At 52.1% G+C, this 19010-nt stretch overlaps 1 protein-coding gene across 3 annotated transcripts in view; it reads left to right on the top strand.

Moving 5' to 3' along the window:
• The first annotated feature begins 171 nt into the window (after positions 1–171).
• Positions 172–19010, top strand: part of LOC106580798 (ARF GTPase-activating protein GIT1) — a 28160-nt gene continuing 9321 nt past the window's right edge. For 2 of the 3 annotated variants that reach the window (XM_014162234.3, XM_014162235.3), the window contains exons 1-15: positions 172–584; positions 3246–3379; positions 4249–4361; positions 4731–4836; positions 5113–5199; positions 5719–5849; positions 6155–6249; positions 6657–6699; positions 7397–7423; positions 8245–8293; positions 8880–8952; positions 9731–9828; positions 10819–10930; positions 16681–16808; positions 17936–18088. In XM_014162234.3, coding sequence (XP_014017709.2) covers positions 533–584; positions 3246–3379; positions 4249–4361; positions 4731–4836; positions 5113–5199; positions 5719–5849; positions 6155–6249; positions 6657–6699; positions 7397–7423; positions 8245–8293; positions 8880–8952; positions 9731–9828; positions 10819–10930; positions 16681–16808; positions 17936–18088 — 1401 coding nt within the window. In that variant the 5' untranslated portion in view covers positions 172–532. The remainder of the gene's footprint in view (positions 585–3245; positions 3380–4248; positions 4362–4730; positions 4837–5112; positions 5200–5718; positions 5850–6154; positions 6250–6656; positions 6700–7396; positions 7424–8244; positions 8294–8879; positions 8953–9730; positions 9829–10818; positions 10931–16680; positions 16809–17935; positions 18089–19010) is intronic. The other variant, XM_014162236.3, reaches the window with a different exon arrangement.

Here is a 19010-nt window from a genome sequence, read left to right on the forward strand (position 1 = left end):
AATCAAATAAATCATATCCAGAGAACTAGCTAAATATATGAACATTTAGAATAAGATAAGTGTACCCCTAGGTGCATGGATATTGATGAGATTCCAAGCTTTGACGAATACGATAAAGGTTAAATATTATTTTAGAGCTACCTCTATTCCAATGGCATTGGTGAAGAGAGTGGCGATCAGAGCAAGGGGGAGCGAGCGAGTCGAGTGTCAGGGCAGGAAGGATCGCAGTTAGCATACTTAGGTCTCGATATTTGCAATGCTGTGTGCGCTATTGTTTTACATCCCTCTAGATATGCGCTAGCCAGTAATAATCATCCCATTGACGAGGCCTGCGACTCGCTGCATCAGAAGTTTAGGGCTGAAACCGCGTAGGAGGAAAAGGGGTAGCTTCGGGCGGGGAGAGCCGAAGACCACATCGCCGGCTTCCGGGGAACCAGGGCAGCATCGAGAAACAGCCGACGGCGGTCTTCGGAAGGGCGAGCATCAATATAGAATTTGGATAAACAACCACTACTGCAGTGGAACCCTAAACATGTCAAGAAAGGTCCACAGAACCGAAGTATGTGCCGACTGCAGTGCACCAGGTACAATACAAACGGAAACAATGTGTTTTAGTCTTTGAGATGGACTAGCTGGCGACATTTAGGTGGGACGGTGGAGGCCTGTGCCCGCTGTCAGTAGTACAAGAAAACGGCGCAGGTTCACAGGCAGTTAGTTAGTCAGGCCTTTAAACGGAGTTACATTTGCATGTTCAGTATGTGTTGATAAATAGTGACTAGAAGGTTACTTTGGTTTAGTTACTTTGGTTTATTGGATGGATTTTAGTGTGGCAGATTTGTTTCGCGTGCTTGACTAGCTCGCTACCCAGCGCAACTAACGTTAGACGTTTGTTTGTATTTCTCCTGATAGCTAGCGAACGTTAGTTGTGTTAGCTACCAGCTAGACGTGGCGGTTAACTACTTACCTAGCTGGCTAACAAATGAGAAAAGGTGTCTGTCTTGTCTAACTTGAATAGCTTGCTATCACAGCTTTTTGTCAGTAAAGTTGGCTCTGTAGGTAGAGCTGAGCTGGCCACACGGGCTAACTGGCTAGGTAGCTAGTTCAATTTGAAGACGCCAGGCTAATTAAGCTAGCTAGTTTGGCTTGTCTTCCTCTATAATACTTTTTTTTAAATAAATGTGACCAATTCCAAGTTGTAACGTGTATATAGCTAGTTAGTGTGCTAACGTCAAGAGGATTAGCTGAACGTTGTTACTGAGAGCTAGTTAAATTGTCATAAAATAGTAGTTTAAGCTAGTTGGCTAGCTAGCTACCTGCAACTACCCAATGGGTTAGCAAACAGTGCGGCGTTGATGGTAGCACTAGTAGAGGATGTGAATAGTGATTGAGTGAGTGCCTGTATTCTGGACCCCTGACCCGTTTAGACTGCTCCATCTGTAGGCAAAAAAACTAACATTTTTAGCTTAATCCTCCTGCTCATAAAATCCTGAATTGTCTTGCAAATCATGAAGGCTATATTCTCCAACTCAGTTTTTCTGCAACATTATTGTGCCCCCACAACTCTGATGTGATGCCAACCTTGGCATCCTGGCCGTCATAGACTTGGCCTTGCACATTTAGCAATCCTGCCTCAATGTTTTGGAGAGGAGAGTTTGGGATGGGGGTGGGTTGCATGGCAGCTGCTCTCCCTCACAGCTGCTCTCCCTTCAGGAATGTGATTCTGCTCTGAGCCTCTTCTACACCATCCCAGCTGATTTATGACACTCCTGACCATCACTCCTGTGCAGTTACCTGCGTTAGCCTGGCCTGCCTGTATACCTACTCTGTGTGTGCACTGTGCAGTTTCTTACTTGCAGTCTACCGTCAGCTTTCTGCGGCCCCAGCGAGCTGCTGACCGCACCACTAGTGTGTGACTTCTTGCAACCCTCCGCACTGGAATAGCTACTGAACTCCTAAACAACCTCCATATTGTGGAAGAAGTCATATAGCCACTATAGGATATTTGTTACTTCCAGTATGCTCATAAGGCCTTTTTGTTTTTCTGTCATATGATTAGAGTTTTATGGATTGTGATGGGCACCACAGCATGTGGTAGAATGCTAGACTGAATAGGGGGCTACAGCCTTCAGTAGTGTTGACTGTAGATATAGTGGTAAAAGAGACTAGAGTGGCCCCATATGCGCTCTGTGTGTGTGTGTGTGTGTGTGTGTGTGTAGCCTAGGTCAGTGTCTGTGTGAGTGCATGCGTATGAAATCACATTAGGCGCAGCCCACACTAAGTGGAAATGGAGAGGAAGAGCAATGGGGCTGTTCTGTGAAGCTTGGATTATGACGAGATTTAACTTTTAGTGTCAATGAATGGAATCTATACCGATGAAGAGCCCTGTGTCTCTTCACATTTGGTTTAGCGCTCTGCTTTGTCCTGCTCTGCCATGGGTACAAACCCAACAATGAATTGCTGCTTTTCATAGATTATAATATTTGAAAACAGTAGGCATGCTTTGTTGAGTATTGCCAATAGCAATTTGTTTCAAAATTGTCCCTCAAGAACAGATCTCTCTCTGCATGTATTTGCTCCGCCCCAGCCCAATCTCTTAGGCTTGGCTCTTAGGCCTACCAATTGAGAGAAACAAATAATGCGCCATCTAGTTCCTCGGACAGAATGGGTTGTTTGAACCTCTTACACAGTTAGCTTAGCGTAATTGTAGCAGGATCCTGAGGGTGTAGGCTAACCTTGCCCCAGCCAGACTTAATGACTAGACTCTGGTTCTCTTTGTGCCCATTGAACTCTGGACTTGTCTAGTATGATGATCTCATTACCACCTAAAGGCACAATTGGGAGGTACTGGATTTTTAAAGGTCAGACTTGTATTTAGGCTATGCAGTATGATGCTATTAATAATGGCATTTTGTTGCGTTTTGTTGATTTTTATGGTCCTGAGAACTCCTTTTTAAGTATCATTGTAAACTCCACATGTCATGCAAACTGTCAGCCTGTTTGTCACTCTCACAGTAGGCTATTTGATTATTTTAAATGTATGCAGTAAACAATGTCAAATATTAGGCCTAACTTTATTACCAGTAAAACAAAGCTATAGACCTAATGATGAACCTGAGATGTCCTATTAGCCAGTCAGAGGTGGGTCTTTGCTAAATAGCCTAAGTTGTACACACCTGACCCCCCGGTTCCCCCCCCCCCGTCCTCTCTCTCACTTTATATATTTCTCTCTTTCTCTGTGTTTTCAGATCCGGGCTGGACCAGCATCAACAGGGGCGTTCTGATCTGTGACGAGTGCTGCTCTGTGCACCGCAGCCTGGGACGCCACATCTCCATCGTCAAGCACCTGCGGCACAGCGGCTGGCCCCCTGCACTGCTGCAGGTACCTGGGAAGGGACAAGATAGGGGCCTGGGCTGGAGGGGTACTGGGCACTGGGGATCATTACTGATGGGTGTACACGTAGCCTAGTAACTCAGTATTTGGCAAGTGGCTAAATGACAAGTAAACCAATTCAACCAATGTATTAAGCCTATACCTGTTTGTTACGGATTTATAACATCTATATCCATAAACTAATAATTAACACTTAATAAACTACATGGGAATTGCCAGGGACCTCACGATATTACGATATTTAGGTGCTAATATGATATGTATTGCGATTCTATATGTATTGTGATTCGATAATGTGATTTTATTGAGAATTGATGTTCCAAACTTATTGCTCACTATATGTCTGCTGCAGAGAGACGCGCGAGCATGTAAATAAAAGCGCTGAAAACATGTTGGCTTACTATTTAAAAAGAAGATGGCGATCAAGCTATAGGATGAAAAATACTGGCATTTTGGCGCAGGCACAGCTGACTAAAGCTACCTAGAAAAACACAATAAATACATTTATCATCCAAAATAATATTGCGATATATCACTAATATAAAGTAAGTGTTACCTGGCTGCTGGACAGATAAGATTTGAGAATACTTTTGTTAGGAACTGGCTTTTTTTTAAAGTTGTGTGTTCACATTATTTAAACAGGATGGAAATGAGTGGGGAGGTAGATGCAGAGAGTGGTGCTGAGGTTGGGATTCGCACCCATGCTTGGTGGTGTATAGGTGCTGGTGGCGTTACCCACTAGACCAGCCTCAGGCACAGGAAGAGGCTTTGATTAGCTCTAAGAGGACGTTCCAAACATTAGATCATTTCATGTTAGGGCTGTGTTGTCGTGTGTCTCACCAGTATGTGTGTTTTAGATGGTGCAGACCCTGGCCAGTAATGGGGCTAACTCGATTTGGGAGCACTCCCTGCTTGACCCAGCACAGGTGCAGAGCGGCCGCAGGAAACCCAACCCACAGGACAAAGTCCAGTAAGTTTATTTTATTTTATTGTTTCACAACATATTTAACGAAACGTCAGATGAGAATCAATTCTCATTTATAATGATGACCTGGGTGGGAACATTCCCGCTTACCTATAGTCTCTTGTTTGTGGAACTCTCCCCCACCGAGAGATTTACTTTCACTTGGTCAATTGTTATAGTCTGATCAGGCTAATAAGCTTATGTGTTAGATGCAGCTCAGCCTTGGGTCATTAGCTAGTATCAGACTGTTATGGGATCAGAGAGGATTTGCTCCTCGGCGTCTCCTGCTGCAATGATTCATACATAGAGCTGATGTCTTACCCAGTTTGTCCCTACTCTCTGTCTTTGTGTGTGTCCGTGCGTGTGTGTGCACAGCCCCACCAAGTCCGAGTTCATCCGCGCCAAGTACCAAATGCTATCCTTCGTCCACAAGCTGCCGTGCCGCGATGACGATGGTGTTACCACCAAGGACCTCAGTAAGGTGAGGCCCCGCCCCCTCAGGTCAGGAGTCAGATGGTGACGTCCTTCACAGGCTGGGCAATGCCTGGTGGGCCGGGCTGCCTCCACTGAGGCTCTACACACACAGAGCCTGCCTTTCTTCTTCTCTCCCCTGTAGGCAGGAAGCACCTTAATGACACCACATGAATAACTATTGGAAGCTTCACCACTGAGGGGATTCACAGGGTCTCTCTCTCTCTCTCTCTCTCACTCTCTCTCTCTCTCTCTCTCTCACTCTCTCACACTCTCACTCTCACAGCAACTGCACTCCAGTGTAAGGACGGGGAGTCTGGAGACATGTCTACGGCTGCTGTCTCTGGGAGCACAGGCCAACTTCTTCCACCCGGTGAGACCCATACCACCTCCACCCTCCCACCCCCTGTTACTGCAAATTACCCACTTTCTCACCACTCACCCTGCCACCCCCTGTTACTGCAAATTACCCACTTTCTCACCACTCATTACTGCAAATTACCCAGTTTCTCACCACTCACCCTGCCACCCCGTTATTGCAAATTACCCACTTTCTCACCACTCACCCTCCCACCCCCTGTTACTGCAAATTACCCACTTTCTCACCACTCACCCTGCCACCCCGTTATTGCAGATTACCCACTTTCTCACCACTCACCCTCCCACCCCCTGTTACAGCAAATTACCCACTTTCTCACCACTCATTACTGCAAATTACCCACTTTCTCAAAACACTTACAACCCCTGTTACTGCAAATTACCCACTTTCTCACCACTCACACTCACAACCCCACCTGTAGAGCATCAGTCCAATCGGTCTATGCTGTGTCCATGCTCCCTTAAATCCCTATTTTAAGTAATGATCTGTGTGTGTGTGTGTGGTTGTCCTCAGGAGAAGGGCACCACTCCACTCCACGTGGCAGCCAAGGCAGGCCAGGTTCTGCAGGCAGAGCTGCTGGTCGTGTACGGAGCTGACCCCGGAGCCCTGGACATCAACGGACGCACACCCATGGACTACGCCAGGTAGGCTACACCAGGGGTCTATTCATTAGTGTACACTGTTGCAAAAACCGTTTTGCAACGGAAAACAAGGGTTTCTCATTGGACAAGTTCAGGTAGTCCCTTTCCGTTTTGGCCATGTTTGCTTTTGTTACTTATGAATACACCCCTGGCTCACTCTTTTTGAACATAGTATACACACACGCACACACAGTTTTGTGTGTGACTCTATCAAGGTAGTCAGTGTGTTTTTTTGTTGTTGCTGCTGTATTGTCAGTAAGCTTTTTTCATATGTACAGTTATACGATCTGATTGTGTGTGTGTGGCAGGCAAGCGGGCCAGGTGGAGCTGGCAGAGCGGCTGGTGGAGTGTCAGTACGAGCTCACAGACAGGCTGGCCTTCTACCTGTGTGGCCGACGCCCTGGTAGGTGACCTTTTACCTCTGCCAAGGATCTTAGAGGGCTCAGAGTTGAAGCGATAATCAGCAATTAAGTCGTTGAGATCTCGCTTGGTGGGTGTATCCTTCAAACAGCTAGTATGACAGCAGTTTTGTTGTTAGCCAATGTCAAAGCTTACTAACAAGAGCTGCCCTCTCCCTACATTTGAATAACATTGAGACATTTTTCAATTCTGGTCACTTGCTCTCTCGACGCCGACCGCTAAAGTCCCTGTTTGTCTCTTTGTGTCTCTTCCTTCCATTGAACATGACTGGTTGGTGGTTCCTAGGTCGCTGATTATCGCTCCAAGTATGGACCCACTGTTATGCGTCTTTCACCCAATGACTGTTTTACACAATACAATTGTTTCACTCTATTGTACTCTTTCCTGTAGATCACAAGAATGGGCATTATATCATTCCTCAAATGGCTGACAGGTAAGTGTCAAAGGGTCATGTGTTCAGGGTCAACAGTATGGGTGGGAGGAGTATATTTATAAATCTGCATGGTGGTTGATATTTATCATACATAGGGGCGGTTTTCAGACACAGATTTAAGGCTAATCCTGGACTAAAAAGTGTTTTCAAATGAGATTCTCTACTGGGCATTATTGTCTTTGACGTGACAGGATATTCTGGCAATGCCTTTGATTTTCTGGAATCGACAATGAAGTGTTAGGAATAGTTTTATTGTATTGCAGTGTTTTGACCAGTAGGTTGTGCCCTGCCATTAAGTCAGTCTGTACTGCTAGATAGGAGAGGAAGGCCCCCGTTACACTAATGAAACTGACTGCATGTCTGTCTGCTGAGCTACAATGGACTTCTACAACACTGTTCTTACTGTACTATACTCTGTACTATACTGTACTATACTCTTGGAGTTTACTCTTGTGAGCAGTGGAGAACTAGTGGGCGGTATTCACAAAGCGTCTGAGTAGCTGATCTAGGATCAGTATTACCTTAGATAATAATTCATACGATTATATAGACCGAGGGGGACCTGACCCTAGATCAACACTCCTACTCTGAGGTGCTTTGTGAATATGGGCCTTCTCTTTTGCTTTCTACCTGTCTCTTTCTTGTCTCGCTCACTCGTTTTCTGTTCTCTCCATTTGTGCTGCGCTTGTGGAGGCAGAGCTCGCCCTAAGTGTCCGACACAGAGGTATCTCTCGCTTTTCTCTTTCTCCCCCCCCCCCACCCCCTTTCCTCTTTATCCCATGGGCTCGTCATCTTCTTGCTGGTGTCAGGGAAGGAGGGAGGAATTGCTGTACTATTCTGTCTACCTTTTTATATAGTAGTATTACCTTTTATGATGTCTTGATTCAATAAACAGTGATGAGAGCCCTTTGCTTTTAAATAGGAGGCTGGTATTTTATCCCATTATCAGGTTGGCTACTGTATCTCGACCACCAGTACTCATTGTAGATAATACAAGTACTTAGGCCTATCGTTTTAAATGTTGTCAAACCGAAATGGAAGGAGGTACAGGTAACTGCCAAAATAAAGGAAACACCAACATAGTGTCTTAATAGGGCGATGTTTTCATGCTCATCTAACCATTGTGACCACTCATGCCCTGTGGATGGGGGCGTTGTCATCCCATGGGGGCATAGCCATGGTAGCCAAAATAATGGCCTGCCCTGCATTTTCCTACCAGATCCTAAGCATGATGGGAGGTTAATTGGTTAATTAACTCAGGAACCACACCTGTATGGAAGCACCTGCTTTTAATATAGTTCTCTCATTTACTCAAGTGTTTCCATTATTTTGTCAGTTACCTATATATTTCACCTGATTATCTGCCATGGCCTTTGCTTCATTTCCTGACACCCCTGCTGTCTCACCTCTCCCACCGCCCTGAGAAACCCACCCCCCGTTCCATCTCGTCCACCTCCTCACCTTTCTCTCCTCACCCCTCTCTCTCTCTGTTTGTGTCTGTGGTTGTTTCATTGTGGCATTGTGTCTGTTTGTGTGTCTGCGTAGCCTGGACCTCTCAGAACTGGCCAAGGCAGCTAAGAAGAAGCTGCAAGCGGTGAGTAGTGCTGGGTGGTCAAAGGTTTGGGGTCATGGGTTAGAGTTAACCATATAGATACAGCCTTAACTTCCTGGTTTGTGTTCATTTGGACAGAAGGGAAAACATTTTGAAATGTTTGGAAATGGAAAACAAGTCCAGGTATCCCTCCCATTTTCAGTCTGTTTTCTTCTATTTGGTGCCTAATGAACACGACCCAGAGCACGATCTAATCTGATAATAAACTGAAGCAGTGGGCCATGTCTGTATCAGTGACTCTAATTGTCTATGACAGAGGAGTATGACTTTCTCCATTTTCTGTGTATGGTATAATCGATTCTCCTTTGGCCCAGGCAGCAAAAGGGCCGAGCTCTTTAGTGTAGTGCTACTGTTTGTGTTGACAGTATTGCTGTTCATGATTGTCCTGCAGTTTGCTCTATTATTCTAAGTGTGTGTGTGTGGTGTATATTTTTCCCTCGCGGGTATTTGTTCTTTTGGTGTGCATTGCTTATGTTTGTCTTGGTCTTGTGTACACTGTCTGCATCACTGTGTGTGTGTGTGTGTGTGTGTGTGTGTGTGTGTGTGTGTGTGTGTGTGTGTGTGACAGCTGAACAATCGATTGTTTGAGGAGCTGGCCATGGATGTGTATGACGAAGTGGACCGCAGGGAGAACGATGCAGGTGAGACTCCTCTCCCGTGTAACCCATCCCCTGCTTCTCCCTCTCCTCCACCTCTCTAGAATCTCTCCATCCTGCGCCCCTTTCTGTCTTTTGCCTTTTTGAGTCATGCAATCTGTTTGGGCCACTCTGGGTCCACGTCCCAAATGGCATCCCATTCCCTATATAGTGTGCTACATTTCACCAAGCCCTGGTAAAAAGTAGTGTCCTATAAAGGGAATAGGGTGCCATGTGGGATGTAGCCCTACTGTTGGCTGTTCCCCCGGGAGAAGGAGTCACTGTTTAGAAAGGAAACATAAAGAAACGCATCAACAAAGTCTGTTAAAGGGCACTGGGTGAGGTCTAAAATTAGAGGGGGAGACAGAGTGGGAAAGAAGGAGGGAGATGGAGAGAGGGAGGCAATTTAGAGAGAAGGAGAGAGCGAGTTGGTGAGGAAGTGCCTCAGGAATTCTGGAGTCTCTCTTTCGCTCTCCTCCCTCGCTTTCTCTCAGAAGGTGGAGCAGTCAGACTGCGTTGTCTGACATACTCTCCGCAGGTAAGCAGGATGGGGTAGAGGCAGAGAGCTGGACACACACAAGCGCACACACACACACAGCTCAAGGTATACCAGGACATTTTAGGAGGAGAGAAGGTGTAAGTCTGTTCCAGTGGAGCTGTGCACCGTGTTATTGTGTGGGTGGCAGGCAGGGTGTGTTCCAGCTGAAATTACCTTGTTTCTCTCTCACTCACACATCGATGGATAATTTATCTCTTTCTTTCTGTCCTTCGTCCCCTTTCCCAGTGTGGCTGACGACTCAGAACCACAGTACTCTGGTGACGGAGCGCAGCGCGGTGCCCTTCCTGCCTGTTAACCCCGAATACTCAGCCACACGCAACCAGGTAACCACTACTACTATCTCTCTCTCACACACACACACACAACAAATGAATAAAAATGTGACTGCCAGCAAATGCCTGAATATCTTAGTTCCTATGCGTATTTCTTCTTCTCCAACTGCTGTGTAAGCTTAGTGATACCAGCAGGCTGAAGGCGATGTTAATCACAGTGACACAGGCAGGCAGTAGAAGGGACTACGGATAAATCCTCCTAGAGCACGACAGATCTTAAAACGGGAACAAAAGTGAGAACAGAAGGGCAGGCGAAGAAAGAGAACGTCTGGGCTGAAATGGAGAAGGAGAGAGGGATGAAATTCTATTAATAGTTTTGTGGCTGCACTGGGATGTCTGAGCTTCTGCACTGGCCAGTGGGATATAGAGACAGCGAGTGAGAGAGATTTTCCAGCTGTGGAGGATGGTGAGGGGAAATTAAAGGGGTTGTGTGTGATTGTGTCCTCCATCAGTTGGCTAGCTCGTTAGTGTAAACATAGGCCTTAACACATCAGTACCCTCACCACAGTGAGATCCCCAGCTAGTATTGGATTGAATAGCGTTGGAGCCAGCTGATTGGTCAGTAGTAGTGTGTTTTGTTTCATGCCAGAGCGACTGAGGGAGAAAACACACACACAGAGGATGAGGAGAATGAATTGTGATGACTGTGTGCTCACGGTTGGACCATGTTTAGAATTGAAACCACATGGATACAAAGCCTGCATTTTTGTCCCTTTATACAAACACAAGCATGCGAATTGCTAGGTGCAATGTTTAGTGTGTGTGTCTCTCTTCCGAAGATCAACTGTAGCCCCTATGACTGTGCTTTTCCACACCACATGACCAGTGACCACAGGACTGCAATACCAGAGACTGTGGCTCCAATTTAGTGTTTGCTTCAATAATACACCAAAAATGTCTGACCTCATTTTGCTCCTGCAGACATGGGTCTATGTGTCGGTGGGTTGTTGAATGTGTCCCCTGCCTGTCTTTGTCTTTCAGGGTAGACAGAAGTTGGCCCGTTTTAACGCTCGTGAGTTCGCAACGCTGATCATCGACATCCTGAGTGACGCCAAGAGGAGACAACAAGGGAAAGGCCTGAGCAGCCCTACTGGTGAGAGAGGGGAGAGGACCGAGGACAGGGAAGGGGAGCCGAGGGGAGAGGACCGAGGACAGGGAAGGGGAGCAGAGGGGAGAGGACCGAGGACAGGGAAGGGGAGCAGAGGGGAGAGGACCGAGGACAGGGAAGGGGAGCAGAGGGGAGAGGACCGAGGACAGGGAAGGGGAGCAGAGGGGAGAGGACCGAGGACAGGGAAGGGGAGCAGAGGGGAGAGGACCGAGGACAGGGAAGGGGAGCAGAGGGGAGAGGACCGAGGACAGGGAAGGGGAGCAGAGGGGAGAGGACCGAGGACAGGGAAGGGGAGCAGAGGGGAGAGGACCGAGGACAGGGAAGGGGAGCAGAGGGGAGAGGACCGAGGACAGGGAAGGGGAGCAGAGGGGAGAGGACCGAGGACAGGGAAGGGGAGCAGAGGGGAGAGGACCGAGGACAGGGAAGGGGAGCAGAGGGGAGAGGACCGAGGACAGGGAAGGGGAGCAGAGGGGAGAGGACCGAGGACAGGGAAGGGGAGCAGAGGGGAGAGGACCGAGGACAGGGAAGGGGAGCAGAGGGGAGAGGACCGAGGACAGGGAAGGGGAGCAGAGGGGAGAGGACCGAGGACAGGGAAGGGGAGCAGAGGGGAGAGGACCGAGGACAGGGAAGGGGAGCAGAGGGGAGAGGACCGAGGACAGGGAAGGGGAGCAGAGGGGAGAGGACCGAGGACAGGGAAGGGGAGCAGAGGGGAGAGGACAGGGAAGGGGAGCAGAGGGGAGAGGACAGGGAAGGGGAGCAGAGGGGAGAGGACAGGGAAGGGGAGCAGAGGGGAGAGGACAGGGAAGGGGAGCAGAGGGGAGAGGACAGGGAAGGGGAGCAGAGGGGAGAGGACAGGGAAGGGGAGCAGAGGGGAGAGGACAGGGAAGGGGAGCAGAGGGGAGAGGACAGGGAAGGGGAGCAGAGGGGAGAGGACAGGGAAGGGGAGCAGAGGGGAGAGGACAGGGAAGGGGAGCAGAGGGGAGAGGACAGGGAAGGGGAGCAGAGGACCGAGGACAGGGAAGGGGAGCAGAGGACCGAGGACAGGGAAGGGGAGCAGAGGACCGAGGACAGGGAAGGGGAGCAGAGGACCGAGGACAGGGAAGGGGAGCAGAGGACCGAGGACAGGGAAGGGGAGCAGAGGACCGAGGACAGGGAAGGGGAGCAGAGGACCGAGGACAGGGAAGGGGAGCAGAGGACCGAGGACAGGGAAGGGGAGCAGAGGACCGAGGACAGGGAAGGGGAGCAGAGGACCGAGGACAGGGAAGGGGAGCAGAGGACCGAGGACAGGGAAGGGGAGCAGAGGACCGAGGACAGGGAAGGGGAGCAGAGGACCGAGGACAGGGAAGGGGAGCAGAGGACCGAGGACAGGGAAGGGGAGCAGAGGACCGAGGACAGGGAAGGGGAGCAGAGGACCGAGGACAGGGAAGGGGAGCAGAGGACCGAGGACAGGGAAGGGGAGCAGAGGACCGAGGACAGGGAAGGGGAGCAGAGGACCGAGGACAGGGAAGGGGAGCAGAGGACCGAGGACAGGGAAGGGGAGCAGAGGACCGAGGACAGGGAAGGGGAGCAGAGGACCTCGGACAGGGAAGGGGAGCAGAGGACCTCGGACAGGGAAGGGGAGCAGAGGACCTCGGACAGGGAAGGGGAGCAGAGGACCTCGGACAGGGAAGGGGAGCAGAGGACCTCGGACAGGGAAGGGGAGCAGAGGACCTCGGACAGGGAAGGGGAGCAGAGGACCTCGGACAGGGAAGGGGAGCAGAGGACCTCGGACAGGGAAGGGGAGCAGAGGACCTCGGACAGGGAAGGGGAGCAGAGGACCTCGGACAGGGAAGGGGAGCAGAGGACCTCGGACAGGGAAGGGGAGCAGAGGACCTCGGACAGGGAAGGGGAGCAGAGGACCTCGGACAGGGAAGGGGAGCAGAGGACCTCGGACAGGGAAGGGGAGCAGAGGACCTCGGACAGGGAAGGGGAGCAGAGGACCTCGGACAGGGAAGGGGAGCAGAGGACCTCGGACAGGGAAGGGGAGCAGAGGACCTCGGACAGGGAAGGGGAGCAGAGGACCTCGGACAGGGAAGGGGAGCAGAGGACCTCGGACAGGGAAGGGGAGCAGAGGACCTCGGACAGGGAAGGGGAGCAGAGGACCTCGGACAGGGAAGGGGAGCAGAGGACCTCGGACAGGGAAGGGGAGCAGAGGACCTCGGACAGGGAAGGGGAGCAGAGGACCTCGGACAGGGAAGGGGAGCAGAGGACCTCGGACAGGGAAGGGGAGCAGAGGACCTCGGACAGGGAAGGGGAGCAGAGGACCTCGGACAGGGAAGGGGAGCAGAGGACCTCGGACAGGGAAGGGGAGCAGAGGACCTCGGACAGGGAAGGGGAGCAGAGGACCGAGGACAGGGAAGGGGAGCAGAGGACCGAGGACAGGGAAGGGGAGCAGAGGACCGAGGACAGGGAAGGGGAGCAGAGGACCGAGGACAGGGAAGGGGAGCAGAGGACCGAGGACAGGGAAGGGGAGCAGAGGACCGAGGACAGGGAAGGGGAGCAGAGGACCGAGGACAGGGAAGGGGAGCAGAGGACCGAGGACAGGGAAGGGGAGCAGAGGACCGAGGACAGGGAAGGGGAGCAGAGGACCTCGGACAGGGAAGGGGAGCAGAGGACCTCGGACAGGGAAGGGGAGCAGAGGACCTCGGACAGGGAAGGGGAGCAGAGGACCTCGGACAGGGAAGGGGAGCAGAGGACCTCGGACAGGGAAGGGGAGCAGAGGACCTCGGACAGGGAAGGGGAGCAGAGGACCTCGGACAGGGAAGGGGAGCAGAGGACCTCGGACAGGGAAGGGGAGCAGAGGACCTCGGACAGGGAAGGGGAGCAGAGGACCTCGGACAGGGAAGGGGAGCAGAGGACCTCGGACAGGGAAGGGGAGCAGAGGACCTCGGACAGGGAAGGGGAGCAGAGGACCTCGGACAGGGAAGGGGAGCAGAGGACCTCGGACAGGGAAGGGGAGCAGAGGACCTCGGACAGGGAAGGGGAGCAGAGGACCTCGGACAGGGAAGGGGAGCAGAGGACCTCGGACAGGGAAGGGGAGCAGAGGACCTCGGACAGGGAAGGGGAGCAGAGGACCTCGGACAGGGAAGGGGAGCAGAGGACCTCGGACAGGGAAGGGGAGCAGAGGACCTCGGACAGGGAAGGGGAGCAGAGGACCTCGGACAGGGAAGGGGAGCAGAGGACCTCGGACAGGGAAGGGGAGCAGAGGACCTCGGACAGGGAAGGGGAGCAGAGGACCTCGGACAGGGAAGGGGAGCAGAGGACCTCGGACAGGGAAGGGGAGCAGAGGACCTCGGACAGGGAAGGGGAGCAGAGGACCTCGGACAGGGAAGGGGAGCAGAGGACCGAGGACAGGGAAGGGGAGCAGAGGACCGAGGACAGGGAAGGGGAGCAGAGGACCGAGGACAGGGAAGGGGAGCAGAGGACCGAGGACAGGGAAGGGGAGCAGAGGACCGAGGACAGGGAAGGGGAGCAGAGGACCGAGGACAGGGAAGGGGAGCAGAGGACCGAGGACAGGGAAGGGGAGCAGAGGACCGAGGACAGGGAAGGGGAGCAGAGGACCGAGGACAGGGAAGGGGAGCAGAGGACCGAGGACAGGGAAGGGGAGCAGAGGACCGAGGACAGGGAAGGGGAGCAGAGGACCGAGGACAGGGAAGGGGAGCAGAGGACCGAGGACAGGGAAGGGGAGCAGAGGACCGAGGACAGGGAAGGGGAGCAGAGGACCGAGGACAGGGAAGGGGAGCAGAGGACCTCGGACAGGGAAGGGGAGCAGAGGACCTCGGACAGGGAAGGGGAGCAGAGGACCTCGGACAGGGAAGGGGAGCAGAGGACCTCGGACAGGGAAGGGGAGCAGAGGACCTCGGACAGGGAAGGGGAGCAGAGGACCTCGGACAGGGAAGGGGAGCAGAGGACCTCGGACAGGGAAGGGGAGCAGAGGACCTCGGACAGGGAAGGGGAGCAGAGGACCTCGGACAGGGAAGGGGAGCAGAGGACCTCGGACAGGGAAGGGGAGCAGAGGACCTCGGACAGGGAAGGGGAGCAGAGGACCTCGGACAGGGAAGGGGAGCAGAGGACCTCGGACAGGGAAGGGGAGCAGAGGACCTCGGACAGGGAAGGGGAGCAGAGGACCTCGGACAGGGAAGGGGAGCAGAGGACCTCGGACAGGGAAGGGGAGCAGAGGACCGAGGACAGGGAAGGGGAGCAGAGGACCGAGGACAGGGAAGGGGAGCAGAGGACCGAGGACAGGGAAGGGGAGCAGAGGACCGAGGACAGGGAAGGGGAGCAGAGGACCGAGGACAGGGAAGGGGAGCAGAGGACCGAGGACAGGGAAGGGGAGCAGAGGACCGAGGACAGGGAAGGGGAGCAGAGGACCGAGGACAGGGAAGGGGAGCAGAGGACCGAGGACAGGGAAGGGGAGCAGAGGGGAGAGGACAGGGAAGGGGAGCAGAGGGGAGAGGACAGGGAAGGGGAGCAGAGGGGAGAGGACAGGGAAGGGGAGCAGAGGGGAGAGGACAGGGAAGGGGAGCAGAGGGGAGAGGACAGGGAAGGGGAGCAGAGGACCGAGGACAGGGAAGGGGAGCAGAGGACCGAGGACAGGGAAGGGGAGCAGAGGACCGAGGACAGGGAAGGGGAGCAGAGGACCGAGGACATGGAAGGGGAGCAGAGGACCGAGGACATGGAAGGGGAGCAGAGGACCGAGGACATGGAAGGGGAGCAGAGGGGAGAGGACCGAGGACATGGAAGGGGAGCAGAGGGGAGAGGACCGAGGACAGGGAAGGGGAGCAGAGGGGAGAGGACCGAGGACCGAGGACATGGAAGGGGAGCAGAGGGGAGAGGACCGAGGACAGGGAAGGGGAGCAGAGGGGAGAGGACAGGGAAGGGGAGCAGAGGGGAGAGGACAGGGAAGGGGAGCAGAGGGGAGAGGACAGGGAAGGGGAGCAGAGGGGAGAGGACAGGGAAGGGGAGCAGAGGGGAGAGGACAGGGAAGGGGAGCAGAGGGGAGAGGACAGGGAAGGGGAGCAGAGGGGAGAGGACCGAGGACAGGGAAGGGGAGCAGAGGGGAGAGGACAGGGAAGGGGAGCAGAGGGGAGAGGACAGGGAAGGGGAGGGGAGAGGACCGTGGACAGGGAAGGGGAGCAGAGGGGAGAGGACCGAGGACAGGGAAGGGGAGCAGAGGGGAGAGGACCGAGGACAGGGAAGGGGAGCAGAGGGGAGAGGACAGGGAAGGGGAGCAGAGGGGAGAGGACAGGGAAGGGGAGCAGAGGGGAGAGGACAGGGAAGGGGAGCAGAGGGGAGAGGACAGGGAAGGGGAGCAGAGGGGAGAGGACCGAGGACAGGGAAGGGGAGCAGAGGGGAGAGGACCGAGGACAGGGAAGGGGAGCAGAGGGGAGAGGACCGAGGACAGGGACTGAGCCAGTTCAAACGCCATCTTTATGAATTAAATATGCTCTGGATATGAATGTGTTTCAGCCCGCACTTCAGTCAATCCATCCATTGCGAATGTATGAGTGAAAAGGAGAAGTTACTGAGATGTATTTTAAACGGCGGGGTCGGGGTTGCCTGGTTCACTATTTGAGCTGTAGTTTTCCAGGTCTTTCTGTGGCTCAATCTCAGTACGTCTTTCTCCGATTCCTCACATCCTATCTCTTCCTGAGCCAGGGCCTATGTTATTGCTCTGCTCTGATCCAACCCTGTAGACTCTAGTCTGGACCTGGGGGCCGATGACGACCAGCATGACTACGACAGCGTAGCGTCGGACGAGGACACGGACAGCGAGCTGACCACTCAGAACAACAACAACGCGCAGCGCAACAACCGGGCCAAGGTGAGGAGAGAAGGGCACAGAAGGACGGCAGGGTTGTGTTCATTTAGGCATCAAACGGGATCTACCTGAATTTGTCCAATGGGAAACGTTTTGCACCGTTTTGCACTAATGAATACACCCCCAGGCCTGTGTTCACTAGGCACCAAGCAGCCTGAAACATAGTGAAAGGGGGAGGTACTATTCGGAACTGGCCTAATAGGAAGCTCTTGTTTTCATTTTCCATTGCAAACCGTTGTGCTATGTTTTTCTCTACAGGCCAACATTAGAGTACCAGAGAACAGGCTAAGTATTCCCCTTAAACCTAGTAAATAGATGGTTAAAATGTGCACTAAGAGACATGGAGGAGGGAAGGGATGGAGCTAAGTGACCAGGAAGTGGTGCTATGGTCCCTGCTCAGAGTTATTAGAGGCACTTCAGACGTGTCAAGCATCTCAAAATAGAAGTGCTGATCTAGGATCAGGTCCCCCCCGTCCATGTAATCATATTCATTGTGATCTAAAAGGCAAAACTGATCCTAAATCAGAAAGTTCTTCTTAGCTTCTTCTAGTGATTGCAGTATTATCCCCAGCAGTGTCTTGCTCCCCGCCTGTCCCAGCATGCCTTGCGGGAGTGGCAGTGCTGCTCCTGCTGCCACATACTTCCACAGTGACATCACAGCTATTCTGGGTCTCCAATCAGAGGAGCATTGTTCCACGAGCAGGGGAGGAGAGGGAGTGCAAGAGGAGAGGGGGGTGAAAACCCTGTTAAAGCAGGCGCCCACAGTCACAGGACGTGGTGGAAAAGCTGCAGTAAAATGAGAATTTAAGGTTCACTTTGTGACGAAGCTCTGTTCTGGTCTCATACAGACAGAAGCTCTGTGCTTCTCAGATGTGGCTGAGCTGTGAATGGACGCGGATGCTGTTCAAAGTCATTTCCAGTTGAAAAGAGATTTCTCAAATTTAGTTTGTGTTAAATGTGAAAAGGTAGTTATTTTAAGCTGTGCTCAGACTTCTCCATTTACTGCTGAGGGATGATGAAATCTAGTGCAGCTTATTGCACAGACAATAACCCACATAAACGACTCCCGATTACTTGTGTGTGTATTTTTAGATTGTTTTAATTATATTTCTGTGTGTGTGTTCCCTCAGAGCATGGACTCGTCAGACCTGTCGGACGGGCCCATCACTCTGCAGGAGTACCTGGAGGTTAAGAAGGCCCTGGCCTCCTCCGAGGCTAAAGTCCAGCAGCTGATGAAGGTCAACAACAACCTGAGTGAAGAGCTGCGCCGGCTGCAGAAAGAGGTAGGGAGACGAGATAAAAATGGAGGGAGGATGACAGGGAGAGGAGGGAGGGAGGGAGGTATGGATAGAGTGATGGAGGGAAGCATGCATGATGGAAAGACTGGAGGAATTTCAATATGTCTAAAAGTTTATTATGCACCAAGATGTGCTTTTCTAATTATAGTGGAAGATGTATCTCTTTTGCCTCAGTATATTAGTGTGTTGTCACTATCGGTGTTGGTCTACTCTGTTCCCAGAGCTGTCCTTATACTGTAAGCAAATTGTGCAGCTCAGAACAGTATCTGTTGGTGTAAGCACTGCAGTTCGTTCCTCACTGTGTCAAATATCAGGTTTTGTTCCCATCTGTTACACCATATTTAGTCACTTTGTTTCCGTTCCGTCTCTCCATGGTTTGTGTTCTGTTCTCATGAATGCCTGAGCTATTGTCCCATGTCTATCATCACTCATGTCTGACACATGGAGAAATACCAGCCCCTAGACACACACACACACACACACACACACACACACACACACATCAGCCCCTAGACACACACACATCAGCCCCTAGACACACACACACGTCAGCCCCTGCACACACACTTGGAAAATGCACAGCAGTTCTCTTCCAGTGTTGATAGTTTGACAGGTACATACAGGTAAAACGGTGTGGGCTAGAGCAGCCCCGCCGTACACCTCAATTAACAATGCATGTGTAGTTCTCTTATTTTCCAAGATACGAAAGATCAACCCCCAGTACTGCCAATATGTATGTTTATTTGGTTAAGAGAACCCAGCATGTAGTTATACTCACTAGATTAACATGCAAGCCAGTTTAAGCCCTTATATCCCCCCCATCAGCATAGACTCCCTATAAACTGTTAGTCTTACCTTCATCCATGTCTAGTATGTAGTTAGCTAAAGGAAGCTCCCTGTACAGTAC

This window comes from Salmo salar, chromosome 20, assembly GCF_965601325.2.
Source record: "Salmo salar chromosome 20, fSalSal1, whole genome shotgun sequence".
NCBI classification, from domain to species: Eukaryota; Metazoa; Chordata; class Actinopteri; order Salmoniformes; family Salmonidae; genus Salmo; species Salmo salar.